This window comes from Microtus oregoni, unplaced genomic scaffold (assembly GCF_018167655.1).
Source record: "Microtus oregoni isolate MIOR12 unplaced genomic scaffold, Mior012 000005F_ref0000423, whole genome shotgun sequence".
Taxonomy (NCBI): Eukaryota; Metazoa; Chordata; class Mammalia; order Rodentia; family Cricetidae; genus Microtus; species Microtus oregoni.
Genome location: NW_024543064.1, coordinates 60,208,710 through 60,223,078, shown reverse-complemented (window position 1 = coordinate 60,223,078; position 14,369 = coordinate 60,208,710). Strand labels below are relative to the sequence as shown.

At 46.1% G+C, this 14,369-nt stretch overlaps 1 protein-coding gene across 4 annotated transcripts in view; it reads right to left on the bottom strand.

The window, feature by feature from the left end:
• Positions 1-14,369, bottom strand: part of Slc24a2 (solute carrier family 24 member 2) — a 248,471-nt gene that overhangs the window by 32,636 nt on the left and 201,466 nt on the right. For all 4 annotated transcript variants that reach the window (XM_041651333.1, XM_041651335.1, XM_041651336.1 and 1 more), the window contains 2 exons: positions 13,955-14,053; positions 10,134-10,252 (listed from right to left, as the gene is read on the bottom strand). In XM_041651333.1, coding sequence (XP_041507267.1) covers positions 10,134-10,252; positions 13,955-14,053 — 218 coding nt within the window. The remainder of the gene's footprint in view (positions 1-10,133; positions 10,253-13,954; positions 14,054-14,369) is intronic.

Here is a 14,369-nt window from a genome sequence, read left to right as displayed (position 1 = left end):
CCTTCATTATCCTGGGACTGCCTGCCTCCGTTTTCATGCCCAAAGCAATAACAGAAGCTCTTTGGTAACACACATCATCTCTCAAAGTAGGTCTCCAGGGGAACTGGTGAAAGGTGTGTGGGTCTGGGCAGTGGGCCTGTAAGACCCTCCCAGGGGACATCCTGATGGCACCTTATCTAATGATGAGACAGCTGCAGAAAGCCACAGTAAATATGTGGTTCCCGTGAAATAGGAAGTCAGACATAAAACTGTTTAAAATAGGAATTCTGTTCTAGAAGGTTCTTTTACAACATTGGTGCTATTGAAGATCCGCCTGAAATAATTTGTGCAAAGTCCTTAGAACAATGTTTGGCACACAGCAGACATTTAAACCATGACGGTTATCACTCATAAAATATAGTCAGGAAAATAATTTCTTCTAGGAGAAAGAAATTTGATTAGGTGAATTATAATATTGTTTCCAACAATAAAGCCCTACAATTCAATTATTTGATATGAAAGTGGAAAACTGCAATGGATTTCCCCCATCTGTTCACTCATCCAATATCTATTGAGCATTTGTTGGCTGCAGTGATACCAACAATCTAACTTTCTTCTCTCTTAGATAAATGGAAGGCTCCGTAAACGAAAAGGGGAAATTCTACAGCCCCAAGGAGAACCACTATTTTATTCAGGAAGTTGTTAGCTTTGAGTGGACTTTCTGTCGGAATCTGAGCTTCTAAACAGATGGTAAGACTCCCAATATTGTGACACCTTGACTCTGAGCTCTGTGCAGACTTAAAAACAAGACCAGTGCTGGTATTCTCCAAGGCAACATTACCCCCCGTGCATAGGGACTCTTTAAAACAGTGACCGACTCTATGGTCAACAACCGACTGCCTGGTAGAATTCCTCGAGAGACTTCCACAGGGGCCCGTGCTTATGTAAGCACCAGTCCACTTGTGCTTGGCAGAGGAAATGGGGCAAACTGACTGGCTCCATTCTCCCACAAAATGTACTGACTAATTCATGGAGGCTAACACACACAGACTTTCTTATCAACTCACATGGCTACTGTCCTGGCTACTTTTATGTCAACTTGACACAAGCTAGCATTATCTGAAAGGGGGGGAACCTGAACTGAGAAAATGCCTCCATGAGATCTGGTTGTAAGGCATTGTTTAAGTTAATGATCAATAGAGGAGGGTCCAACCCATTGTGGGTGGTGCCACCAACTCATTGTGGGTGGTGCCATCCCTGGGCTGATGGTTCCGGATTCTATACAAGAGTAGGCTGAGCAAGTCATGGGGAAAAAGTCCGGAAATGGCGCCCTTGAAGACCTCTGTCAGCTCCTGCCTCACTGGTTTTGATGTTGGACTGTTGTTACATGGAACTGTGAGCGAAGGAAACCCTTTCCTCCCCAGGTTGCTCTTGGTCATGGTGTTTCGTCACAGCAACAGTAACCCTAACTAAGACACCCACATAAACATGAACTACTGGCTTATGGTTCATTTTGGTTTCACAGACTCAAACTTAAAATCTCCAAGTCACCATGGAATCTGAACTTTTGGGACCTCAAAACTGCAGCTTTTGGGTTTGTCAAACAAGGCATGCTGAGTTATGTTCGAAGTCGTCTCAGGACTCTGGGATGGTTTTCTGTAAGACTCTGCCCCTCCAAGGGATAAAATGCATTTGCCTTTCCTCTGTAAAAAGGCAACAAAACCAGGAAAGTCCTGGAGAAGAAAACTTTTTAGAGCAGGGGACCGAAAACCAGTCATGTAGGAAAATTTGTTATCTGAATGGAAGCATCAAGTCCTGGCTAAACACAAAACACTGCAAGTATGTCAAGTCTTTCTCTACCCAGGGAACTGTATTTGGGGATAGGGACTCTGTGGAAGTAATTAGGGTATCCTTGTAACAAGAGATCCTATAGTGCTTGTTCCCTGGAGTGTCCCTTATCCCCTGGTTCTTCTCTGTCCCCTCTGTGTCTCCCTCTGCCCCTGCAGGTCTGCATGGGTTGAGGAAAGGTCACATGAGGCCTCACTAAGGAGCTGGGAAGAGAGCCTTGACCAGAGGATGGAAACTTGTAACCCTCTGAGCCATGAGGAAAACAAGTTTGCGCTGTCTAAGTCAACCCATCCACGGTATTTCTTTATGGATGGCCTGATAGAATAGTATGATGGCCGCATGAGTATCTCTTCCTTTCCAACATGTCATTGTTGAGTACGTGATTCGCTTGGGAAGAAATTATGTTTGCTTAACTTAATCTGCTTTTCAATTGCCCTTTAAACACGCATGTTTGAGTCTTAGAACAACAACCTACTTTTGTGTTCTGAGATTCTCACTGATCTTGCATTCATAGTTTCTACCCCAAATCCCTCAGTCTCTGTAATTTGCCTTTAATCTCGAGGTACCTATCCCTTGTTTCTTATATACAAAGAAAGCCGAAAGGAAGTCACACTGCATCCCGTTTTAGGAGAGACACACCATCTGAGACGTTTGCCTGGCCTTCTGAACCAACAGAGCTGATCTTTCACTAGAAAACAGGTTTCCTTAAACACCGGACACATTTGCTGCAGGTTGTAGGGAGGAATTCACTCCCTTCTAATGACATCATATGGCCTACTTTACATGTAGAAGAAAAAAAATTCCAACATCAGATATCTAGCACATGAAATATAAAATAAGGTTCCACTGTTTAGTGGCAACCCCAAAACTTCATCTTGTACCAGATGTTGAAGCAAAACCAAGGTTTCAACATCCACTGCAGTGAATGACAGAGCTGTCTGAACTACAGCATTCCAGGACGGCAAGGGGGCATTTCCGACCAGGCAGAACAGCACATGAGGGTCTCATTGAAATGCAGGTGCTCTTCTTCGCTGCGCATTTGCCTCCGTGATTCTGAGGCACAAGCCACAGACAAGATAGATTTCTCTGCATTGCTACAAACTGGCTTTGGTGTCTTTTCAGGGATTTATAAATATTGCTGACACGTTCGTAAAAGATTTATCCACACAGAAGTTAACTCGAGAATCATGAAAATAATCGCAAACTCCTTTTTATCCTCATTATCAATTGGATCAGAATTAGTCATAGAAACTGTATATTAATGTTGGCATTTTTCCCCAGAGTGGTAATGAAGTTTTCCACTCTTTTATTGATAGTCAGTTACTAATGTATCATTTGAAGGATGAACAGATATTCTCAAAATTCCTCAGAGAGTAAATTCTTAACAGCATGGTTCTCAGTCAAGGTATAATTCTTTGTCAATATTCAAATTTATGAAGATTTTTAAGAGTCTTAAATTGTATCATATTTCATGTTTAAAATATATTAAAAGGCCTCTGAGTGAATCTGAAGTACTTGGTAAATATTATCCAGGTCATCAGATGTAGGAAACAGATCTCGATTTTTTGTTAAAAATAAAACTGACAGAAAAATGTTATCTGTGCTGGAAATGGCCTAGTCAGCAAAAGGCCTTAAGCTTTGCCTGCTTTGTGATTGCTGTTGGATTTTCTCGGACACAAACGGGTTCTTTTATAAGAAAGCCACCCAGCAAGAAGGACTGGGGAATCCTTAGTATTCCCATTGCCTTCACAGTGATATTTGGCTATCTTGTCCCACTACTGCCCTCTGACCTCTTCCACCATCTCATGGTTAATAGAATCCTCTCGCTGTGCCCCATGGATGTTCCAGGAGATGGACTATTTTACTAGCAGGTGAAAGTGAAGTTGTTCCTGAACTTCCGCAGTGGTTGATCTACTCCATCCATGTGCCTACCCACTGACTAGCAGGACAGTGTGGGGTCCCTGTGCTGGACCTCACCACCATGGAAAGAGATGTCTTTTGTTATGTTAAGGGTAACATTTTTTTTTTAGAAGAAACAGAAAATATGGATTCCAGGCACCACCTGCCTAGGTGATTTTTGAACATTCTTCTTACACCTGACAGTCTGAGCCACTTGCACTGTCAAGTCTGTCCAGGGAGCCCTCAGGTCACAGCAGCCCCAGTCTGCGATAAGTGACAAACTTTGAAAACGGTACTTGGTTTTTCTAAAGCACTCTTGGAAACCTAAATTTAAGAGGCAGGAGATATTTTTAAGCATTTAATTCTTTTCTTTTAAAGGGAGACATTTAATATGTATTTATTTATTTTGTACACAATATTCTGTCTGTGTGTATGCCTGAAGGCCAGAAGAGGGCATCAGACCTCATTACAGATGGTTGTGAGCCACCATGTGGTTGCTGGGAATTGAACTCAGGACCTTTAGAAGAGCAGGCAATGCTCTTAACCACTGAGCCATCTCTCCAGCCCCAAAGGGAGACATTTAAACACACAGCCGCTTCTACTACATTTTCTCTATTTATCATTTACTTAGTCATCCAGTGGGGCTTGGAGAAAGCAGGTCTTGAAAACTCTATTGAGATAAGGGGAGGCAGCCCTAAAAAGAAGTACATCAGAGCTGCTACAAAATGAAAGAAGACAGCTTTAACACAGTATGGCAATACTCCAATTATAAGGTTAGGAAGTAAGAAAAGATCCTGCATTGTACAGACCCGATGTCTATTTTTCATTCTGCAAAGCATCTATCCATCCATCCATACATCCACTCATCTATCCATCCATTCACCCATCCATCCACCCTCATATCCATCCAACCAACCATCCATCCATCCATCCATCCACTCATCCAACCATTTACCTACACATCCATTTGTCCATCCATTCATCTGTCTGTCCATCTATTCATTCATTCATCTACCCATCCATCCATTTGTCCACTGACCCATCCATGTATCCATCCATCCATACATACATCCATTCATCCAACCACATATCCATCCATCCATCCATCCATCCATCCATCCACACATCCAGCCATTTACCTACACATCCATTCGTCCATCCATTCATCTGTCTGTCCATCTATTCATTCATTCATTCATTCATCTACCCATCCATCCATTTGTCCACTGATCTATCCATGTATCCATCCATACATACATCCATCCCAGTCTTCTATCCAAGGATGTAATTTTCTTACATAAATTGCCTTACCCCTAGATGTACCTGTATCACAACTAAAACAAGAACAATTAAGACAATCCTAAGGACAGAGAAATCTCAGGTAAAATCAAATCAGAGTTGAGCACAGAAAAAAAGTTGCTTTATGGTGCACTGCCAGACATGATCACTCACGCCTCTAATCCCAGCACCAGGGAAGCAGAGGCAGGTGTATCTCTGTATGTTCGAGACCAGCCTGGACTACACAGTGAGTTCCAGGCCATCTACGGTTATATAGTGAGACCCTATCTCAAAGAAAAAATAAAGCAGGCGTAATTTAAACCAGGGAGCTCTTTAGCTAGATCCTGAACTCTGCTGAGTGTATTTGCAGGGTTTAGCTGCATCACAACAGTGAGCATGCAGCTGCGGCAAAGTGGCAGCATCACAGGGCATGCGGCCAAGGGACAATACCTGGGCGTTGTCTAGATTTGCAAGATTAACATGCAGCTAGGTGGTCCCCTCAAATCTCTAGTTCTAGGGATCCTATCCAGAGGCCACTCATATGCACTAGGCAAGCTGTCCACAGACTGTCAAAATTCAAATGGAAGAAAAGGTTAGTGTCTGTCTATCTGTCTATGCCTGGCGAAACTACCCACACTGGAAATCTGGGTGGGATGCAGATCTATGGCATCTCCAGTCCTCTTCTCTGCCCAGCACTGGGAGGGCAGGTGAAGAAAAGAGAATAGTACTCAAGGGTAGAAAAGGCTGCGTTCCCCTGCAGTTGCACAGATTAGCACGCAGCAGGGACTCTGCCACACAGGGCTCCATGAGGGTATTTTTTTTCAGATGCTCCATGAGGGTATTTTTTTTCAGATGCTCCTCCCAGCCAGGGGCCGTGGAATGTCTGTGCTGGTGAAACTTCTGAGCCAAGGTGTCAAGGTGAGATCAACTAACTTGTAAGTGGAGATTTTTCTTTCTTTCTTTCTTTTTTTTGTTTTTTGAAATATAGCAGGCCAATTAAGGAGACAGGCTAAAGTCTTAGGAGAATACCAGCAATGGGTGTGCAGCATGGGCTCAGAATTCCCACGACTAAAGTGGGGATGCAAACCTCCCTTGTCGTGGAACTGGATAAAAATACAATGTAGAAAGACACAGAACTAGCAAAACAGAGATGCTGAGTCACTTCTGCTAATCTATGTGAGGAGTGGTGACTGCAAATCTTGCTTTTTCTTGCCCTGGAGTTGTAACCCTAGTTCAACCCATCATCCAGTCTTTCCAGTCAGGCAACCTCAGCCTTCTCTACAGTGTCCGTCCCCCCCCCCCCCCCCCCCCGTTTTCCTGTTTGCTTGCTATGGTCAATTTCTGTTATAGCTTCTTAATTCCGGCTCTGAAACAGCATGTTACCTACCGAGCTCCATCCCCGTTCCTAATTTAACCCAGTATTATTTTTATTGTTATTACTCTGTTTTTTTGACTAGGCAACACAATTATTTGGTCCAAAATGCAAAACCTGCAGAAGGGGACATATCAAAAGCCTCTGGAAGTAACTGACACAGCTAATGTCTCCAGCAGCACCGCAAGCAAAGGCTTGCATGCTGATCCCCCTCTTTTCCTTCTGTATCAGCGTCTCGTTGTATATCACAATCTAGGATACACTTTGGCACGGTGCCTTTTCACTTAACAACACACACCAAGGATCGTGCCAAATCGGTATAGGAGAGCTTTCTCTTTAAAGACTACAGATGGTCTATATTGGGCACAAGCAGTACCCCTCCTCCGCGCTCCACAAAGGGCTAGACAGTAAATATTTCAGGCTTTGGGGTCCATATGGTCCCTGTTCCATATGCTCCTGCTTCCCTTTTTCACAAAAACATTTCTGAAATATACAAACCATTCTAGCCCTCTGGGTCATATAGACGCAGGCGACAGGCCAAATTGGCCTATGGACTCCAACACAATAATCCCTAGGCTTCTGTGTTCTTTTTATTTTTTGATTTTATTGAGCTATACATTTTTCTCTGCTCCCCTCCCCTTAAACCCTCTCCCATGGTCCCTCTGCTCCCAATTTACTCAGGAGATCTTGTCTTTTTCTACTTCCCATGTAGATTAGATCCATGTAAGTCTCTCTTAGGGTCCTCATTGTTCTCTAGGTTCTCTGGGATTGTGAATTGTAGCCTGATTTTCTTTGCTTTATGTCTAAAAACCACTTATGAGTGAGTATATATGATATTTGTCTTTCGGGGTCTGGGTTACTTCATTCAATATGATGTTTTCCAGATCCATCCATTTACCTGCAAATTTCAAGATGTCGTTATATTTTTCTGCTGTGTAGTGCTTTATTGTGTAAATGTACCACTTTTTCCTTATCCATTCTTCAATTGAGGGGCATTTAGGTTGTTTCCAGATTCTGGCTATGACAAACAATGCTGCTAAGAACATAGCTGAGCACATGTCCTTGAGCATCCTTTGGGTATATACCCCAAAGTGGTATTGCTGGGTCTAGCTTTTTTGTGTCTGGTCTTTTTCTATTATACCATTCCCCGTATTTTTGTGGTACCAGAGATGGAACCCAGGACCTGGTGCATCCTTGGCAATTGCTCTGCTACCAACCCACATCTTCAGCCACCTGTTCTTTCTTGAACAAGATGAGCTATCTTCCCGAAAAATATCCAAAGGTTACCATTGCTCCCTAAACCCTTCAAGGTTCCTCACTCCTGAGAACTGGACCGAATATACAGCATGTTTCATGATGGGTACTTATCTCTTCCCCTACGTCTACTGCACTGACCCAAGCACCAGCAATCCTTTCCCTCCATCAAACCCCTAGGGATCTCTCTGTCTCACTATTGCTTTAAATACAGTCTAGATGCAGTTTCAGGGGCATTCCGGCAGGGCCAGTCACATCTGGGATGCCCAGTAGCTTGGCTCTGCCCAAGAAGAACCAACATCCCATTGTCTGAAGGCTAGCTGTCCTGCTGCTGTCACAGGAATGTTGTCTCCAAACAAGGGGAACTCATTTTTTGCCTCATGGTGCCATGCCTTTGGCAGGCTCCTTCCACAGGTTCACACTCAGTTTGAGGGATACATCTTCACCTAGGTGTTCCAGGGGCCACTGCACTCCCCTTTCCCACCACCTTCCCTTGCTCTCTGTATCCCTGTGGCTATTAGTCTCAGCCCTGCTGGAACATGTGGGCATTGTCTGACCCAGATGAACACGGAGAGCCTTCTGATCTGATGGATGGGTGAAAGACCTCAAGCTAGTTTACCCTTTCTGGCTTATCTCTCCTCAGCTTGGTTTCTAGTCTCCCACTCTACCATCTTATACAGCAATCATCAAACATGAGTTTTCAGACACCTGCACAGGTTGCCATTCCATTTCTTTCCTCTCAGAGAGACAACTTCCTCCCATTCATCAACACCCAGCTAACATATTACATGTCCTACAGTTTTCATATCTTTCCCAGGTAAGATCAATTTTTTTTTTTTGGCAGGCTTCTAGAGCACTGTGCACAGAGACCTCCATGATCACTCTGGAACATTATTAACCACCCAACATTTGTTGGCTGACTTAAATATATCTTGTGTATACATATACAACCGTTTTCACGTTTATCTATAAGGAATCCTTAAAGGAAGGGTGAATGCTGTTTAAGCAGCAAGTTTGGGCATCCGGTGTAAGTAGACAGCATGGGGTTCAGTGCCAAGGGCTCATTTAGCTCTCACAATAGCACCAATGAGGCAGTATTTTCAGGACCTGTACTTTAAGGAAGAGGAGGAGGAGGAGGAGGAGGAGGAGGAGGAGGAGGAGGAGGAGGAAGGGAGCGCACAGTCAGGTTGGCAACTTCCTCATGGCTTTGAAATGCATCAGCAGGTCACCCTGGAGTCAGCGACAGCAATGACTTTTTGAGAGCTGGACTGCTCTCCAGTCGAGCCAGCACAGCATGCAAATCTGTGCCGTCTCCCTGCACTGAGACCTGGGACAGCACCATGGACAGAGGTCAGCAAGTCCTTCGCTCCCCTGCAGCAAGGTCCTCCCTTGAAAGGGACACAGATGTCCCTCAGCCAGCCAGATGGAGTGGCGTGGCGATAAGGTGTTCCTCTGCACACCTGTGACCGTGCCAGCCCCAAGGGCAGCCAGATGTCCTTGGGGCTTGCCCCCTGCCACCACATGCTGCTCATCCATATGGACAGAAGCCACTCTGCCAGATCACTGCTGAGCTGACGTGGTGGCAGCCCAGGGCTCTGGGCAGGAGGGCGAGAAGCTGGAAGGCAGAGGATACAAGGGCAGGCAGAGCTGGGCTCTCTTCAGATAAACAGAGAGACTCTCCTTCTAAATTGCTCTTAGAGATCAGGGCAACGGGTGAGAAGTAACATTTCTCCCCCCCCCCCCCCCCCCGAGGGCAGATTGCCCCTGTTGCAGAGCTTTGATGGAGGGTACCTGATGAGATGCAAAACTGGGGCCCCATGCTTTTGAAGTTCCGATTTACTGGATCAGGACAAGCCTCAAGTATCTAGTAAGCACCACATGATTCTGCCCACTGTGTGAGCAGCCGTGGCCTACAGGCAGTGCTCCTGATAGAAGCAGACCAGGCAATGCATTTAGACAAACCTGAGACAGGGTCTCAGCTCATGCCTCACAACTAGGTCATCCAGTTAATCATCTCACCCAGCTCAGCTTCCCCAGCTGCACCGGTGGCTGGGATGTATGAGGATGGACATTCTTAAAGCACCTAGCACCACATGTAGGCAAGTTGTAGGTGTTGGATAAATGCTAGGTATCATTAATTACTTCTAGGAGGAACGGTTCATTGGTTGTGGTTGAGCAGTGGGTGGGGCCAAAGAGTATTACTTTCAACCATTGAGGTAAGAGGTCTTCGGGGAGGAGCGAAGACTATGAGCTTTAGCACTGCCTTTGAAGACACAGTCATCAAGCTTGGTCATATATTAGCCTGCACCTCTTCATCCCCAGCCTCAGATATACTTGCCCTTTCCCTCGCCCATAGACAGTTTGCATGTTTGTTCAATGCACAAAGAGTTCCCCCACGTGAGGCCCTAGGAAGGACACACATACACGAATCAACTCCTTGGTGGCCACACAGCCGGGAGCTGGGCCACCAAACAGCCTGTACTGTCATGCTCAGGTATCATACCGGGGCATCTGTAGCTTCGATGCTGTGGGAGAGGTTTCCGTTCTGCACGGGTTCCGAAGCTTCGCTCGACGGCGTCATCTCCACCTCCGTGCTTGTGCTGGTGGGAAGGTCGATTTTTTCTGTGGCATAAATTTAAACACAAGGAGAACGATCAGAACCAATGGGCCAAAGGGGTCGTGTTGGAAGGAATGTTCTAAAACACTGACAACGCTGATGGAAGGTGAGGAGGCATCTGAGACCCGCGCTGGTGTTGGACACCAGTAAAGGGTTTCATCATTTGCCTTAAGCTCTGGTTTCCACCACACACGACTCCACTGGAGATCCCATCAGCTGCCATATGTGACAGGCTATGCAAGGACATGAATACATATCGTTGACATTTAGATGCAGACTGTGAGATAGCTGGATCCCTAGTGCGACAACACATTCTGCCCCAGAAGGGATACTGGTCATGGTACCATAGCCTAGGCTATGCTCTGTGACCCTCAGCCTGGCATCTCCGGCAGGCCTCCTTTCCTCTGGGCTGGGACATCTCTGTGAACTGAATGGTTCATTTTGGCTGATGGCCAGGCGGGCACTGCTTTCAGCTCAGTCCCCACGCTACAAAATTGCCAGTGCCAGGAGGGGAGGAGGGGGCACCGGGAAGTAGGATTTGGCCACCTGTCTCTTTTTACAATCCTGAGAACACTCATAGCACATTCTGCACTGGTTGTCCTGTTCCAAGAAAAGCAAGGGGGAGCTGAGACAAGCAACAAGGTTCAAGTCAGAGAGAGAGAGAGAGAGAGAGAGAGAGAGAGAGAGAGAGAGAGAGAGAATGAGAGAGAGAGAGAGAGGTCATGGATCAGCAAGTGCAGTCATGTTTTCCTGAGAAAGCAGAAGAGGCTCAAGGACCCTGGTCAGGCCCTGGGATGCCGTGACACCAGAAACCAAACGGGCCCGTGTTTCTCACTCCACAACTTACACTTCGTGACCCTCAGCAAATGCTTCAACCTCTGCGACATTTGTTTCCTCACATGTAGAACTTCCGTGCCGCTAACACAGCCACCACCACCACCATTACTATAGCTGCCCTCACTGCCCCTGCTGCAGAGAGGTAGGAAAGTGTACGGAAAGCACTCGGAACAGAGCCGTGGCGGAGCTGACAAGCCAGAAAGGAACGATCTGGATCGCCGTCACCACAATGGCCTTTTGCAAGATTTTTTTTTTCAGGGCTAAGAGAAGCACCTGCAGGTGGCCACTGTTCAGGCCCCATTAGGTTTAACATAAATTTAAGAGGGTGTGAAGTAGAAAGTCTTTCACTGAGGTCAGAGAGAAGGCTCGGCAGTCAAGAGCACCCACTACTCCTTCCAAGAACTGGGTTCCATTCTCTGCACCTGTATTGGGAGGTCCACAACTCTCATTAACTACATACATTCTGGGTGGTCCAACGCTCTACGCTGGGCTCCATGGGCATGGGCACCAACTCTGTTCAGGGTCAGAAGGCAATGCTTGTATGGTGCTAAGTCAGGAGTCAGGGCTGCCGGACAGCAGTCTGCCTGGCTGTGCCAGATGTGAGCAATGGGATGCTCATAGAAGAACAGAAGTTTGTTTTTTTTTCCTCTAGCAATTTCAGAAAGACCAAATATTTCTGCCACTAGTGCATGAGAAAATAGAGAGTTATGTGGGGCACATGCCTAGAATCTCAGCACTTGGTAGGTAGATGTAGGAGGATCGCACAAGTTCAAGGCCAGCCTGGTTATGTGGTGAGACCCTATTACATCCCCCCAGCAACAAAAAGAACTCCATAAGAATGTTTGGCTTGAAGCAGTCAAGTACTGGAGATCCTAAGGAAATGCTCATGAATTCGGTTGGGGTGTCCTGAGACACAAGTGGTGGTAAGGAAAGTATGGAAATTCGGGTTCTCCCTATCCATCGGTGACTCATCTGGTCAGTGGTGTGGGCTGTCCTGCTGTCTGTAACCATGTCGAGTTATCTCAGTATGTTTCATCCAGTTACTTAAATCAAAACATGCTAAGAATCCGGGGGACACGCCCCCCATAGCAGATTGCTGAGGCCAAACTTGATTTTAGAATCACAGGATCCACAGGAGGTTTGGGTGGTCCAGGAGAGACGCAGACAAGTAAGAGCCTACCTGGTAGACACAGCCTCTAACTTGAGGGTGCCTGTAGCCACAGTATTTACTATCACAGACAATAGGGAGCTAAATCCCGGGGTTACTTTGGAAAGCATAGATTTCCATACACACTCCTTTTGATTGCCACGCCCTTCGCTGGCCCTGTCAACAGTGGAGTTCCTAGGAGTTCTGTTACGGATGATTAAATCCAAGTCTCCAGTCACCAGTCTGCAAGAGTCTGTCTGGGAGTGAACCCAGCCACATAAATCTTCTGTTCCAAGCTACTTTGTCCCACAAAAGAAAAACCAACAGCTGGAGTAGAAAAAATTGCCTTTGGGATCGAACCTAAAACTCACACACAACAACCAGAGTGTAACCAGGCAATAACTTTCCCCGTTGACCTTGACACAAAACCCGAACTCTGCTCCTTCTAAGAGAATGTGCTCAGGGAGGCAGAGGGGGTCAGGTGAAACCTTGTAATTCATAGCCCAATCTTGGTCCACATTTGAACTGATTCCTGTCCATGTTCTTCATAAATACTCAATTGACTCAATTGTCTGTTCCTTGGCTGAAAATTTTGCCTGGGCTAGAATTCAGGATGGTAGGAGAGGCAGGAAGTCGTCTATGGAGTATTTTGAGGGCAAAACTGTTGAGATTTGTCTGCAGATAATTTTAGTCACTTGGGCAATAGCTTCGTTTACAGCATGGATCCAGATTAGGTTAAATTTAGTCTGAATTTGGAATTGAGAGCTATATTATAGTTACAGACAGGAGAAAGGGAACATGATGCCCCAAGTTAAAATAAGCTGCCTGAATGTCACAATCTGGTCACACAGGAGTTCTAGAGAAGTCAGCCAAGACAGACCTAGACTGATTTTGCCTGACTTTATTTTTTTGGGGGGAAGGGCTGTGTATATATGTATGGTGTGAGCATATGTGTACATGTGTTCATGCATGTGTGTGTGTATCTGTGTGTCTGTGTACCTGAGCACATGTATATGAAGGCCAGAGTTTGATTAATCCACCTTATTTACTGAGGCAGAGTTTCTTGGGGGAACCCAGAACTTGCTAATTTGTCTAGTCTAGCTAGCTATCTTGCCCTGGGGAATCTTCTGTCCCTGGCTTCTAAATGCTGAGATTACAGGTGGGGTCACCACTTTCATCCAGCATTTCCGTGAGTGCTGGGAACTTGGACGTAGGTCCTCACATTTATGAAGCAAGCGCTTTATCCGCTGATCCACCTCCCCAGCCATGATCTTGCTGAATTTTTTTAAGAAAGAGGAGACGGCACAGACTCTAAAGGATTCTGTTGGGGTGAGTGGTAATTTGGGGGTGGTGGTGCACAGAGCAGTATAGTAGATATACAATCCGATCACCAGTTAAGGGTACAGAAGCAGAACTCCTACCCCTGGATAAACATTAATGACTTGGTTGTGTCTTTTTTTTTTGGTGGCTTTCTGAAGCCAAGTGTCTGTCACCTCTTGAAGAGAATACTTGGTGATTTGGTTAGAATTACTACTGCCCATGGACTTCTCTTAGTGTCCCCTTGGTGACGTACATGCCTGGTCCTGGGTGCAGAAGAGGGACTCATTTCATTGTTGAGGAAGGGCCTGGGCTGGTAAATAGTCAGGGGTGCCCACACTGGGTCCTGCCTTTCTGTGTCACCTCCCCTTACCCACAGGGGAGGACAAGGATATCTCTCACTTACCCACATGATTGGCAGCCCCATTCTGCCGCTCATTCTCATCCACTTGGCATTTCTTCTTGGCAATCTTGTGGAGAATCGAAGCCTTTTCTCTGAATCTCCCTGAAGCAAGAGAAAGTGGCAGGAAAGAGACAGAGTGAGGGGGCAGGATTGCCAGCGCAGGGCTGTGGCCTCTCCACGTAGGCTACATCGCAGCAGGGACCACAGACTCTATCCACCCCAAATGTCTTTCAGCCTATGTGGAGGGTGCTTTCTTACCTCTTTGGACACCTCAGCCCAGTTCCCTGAGAGCTGCAAGCTCCAAGCTGCTGAACCATAGGGGAAGGGTGGGACTTGGCTCTCTGTCTCGCCTCCCAAGTGCTCACAAATGCATGAAAACATCCAACATCTCCCCTCACAACCTCTGAGATTCCCAGTG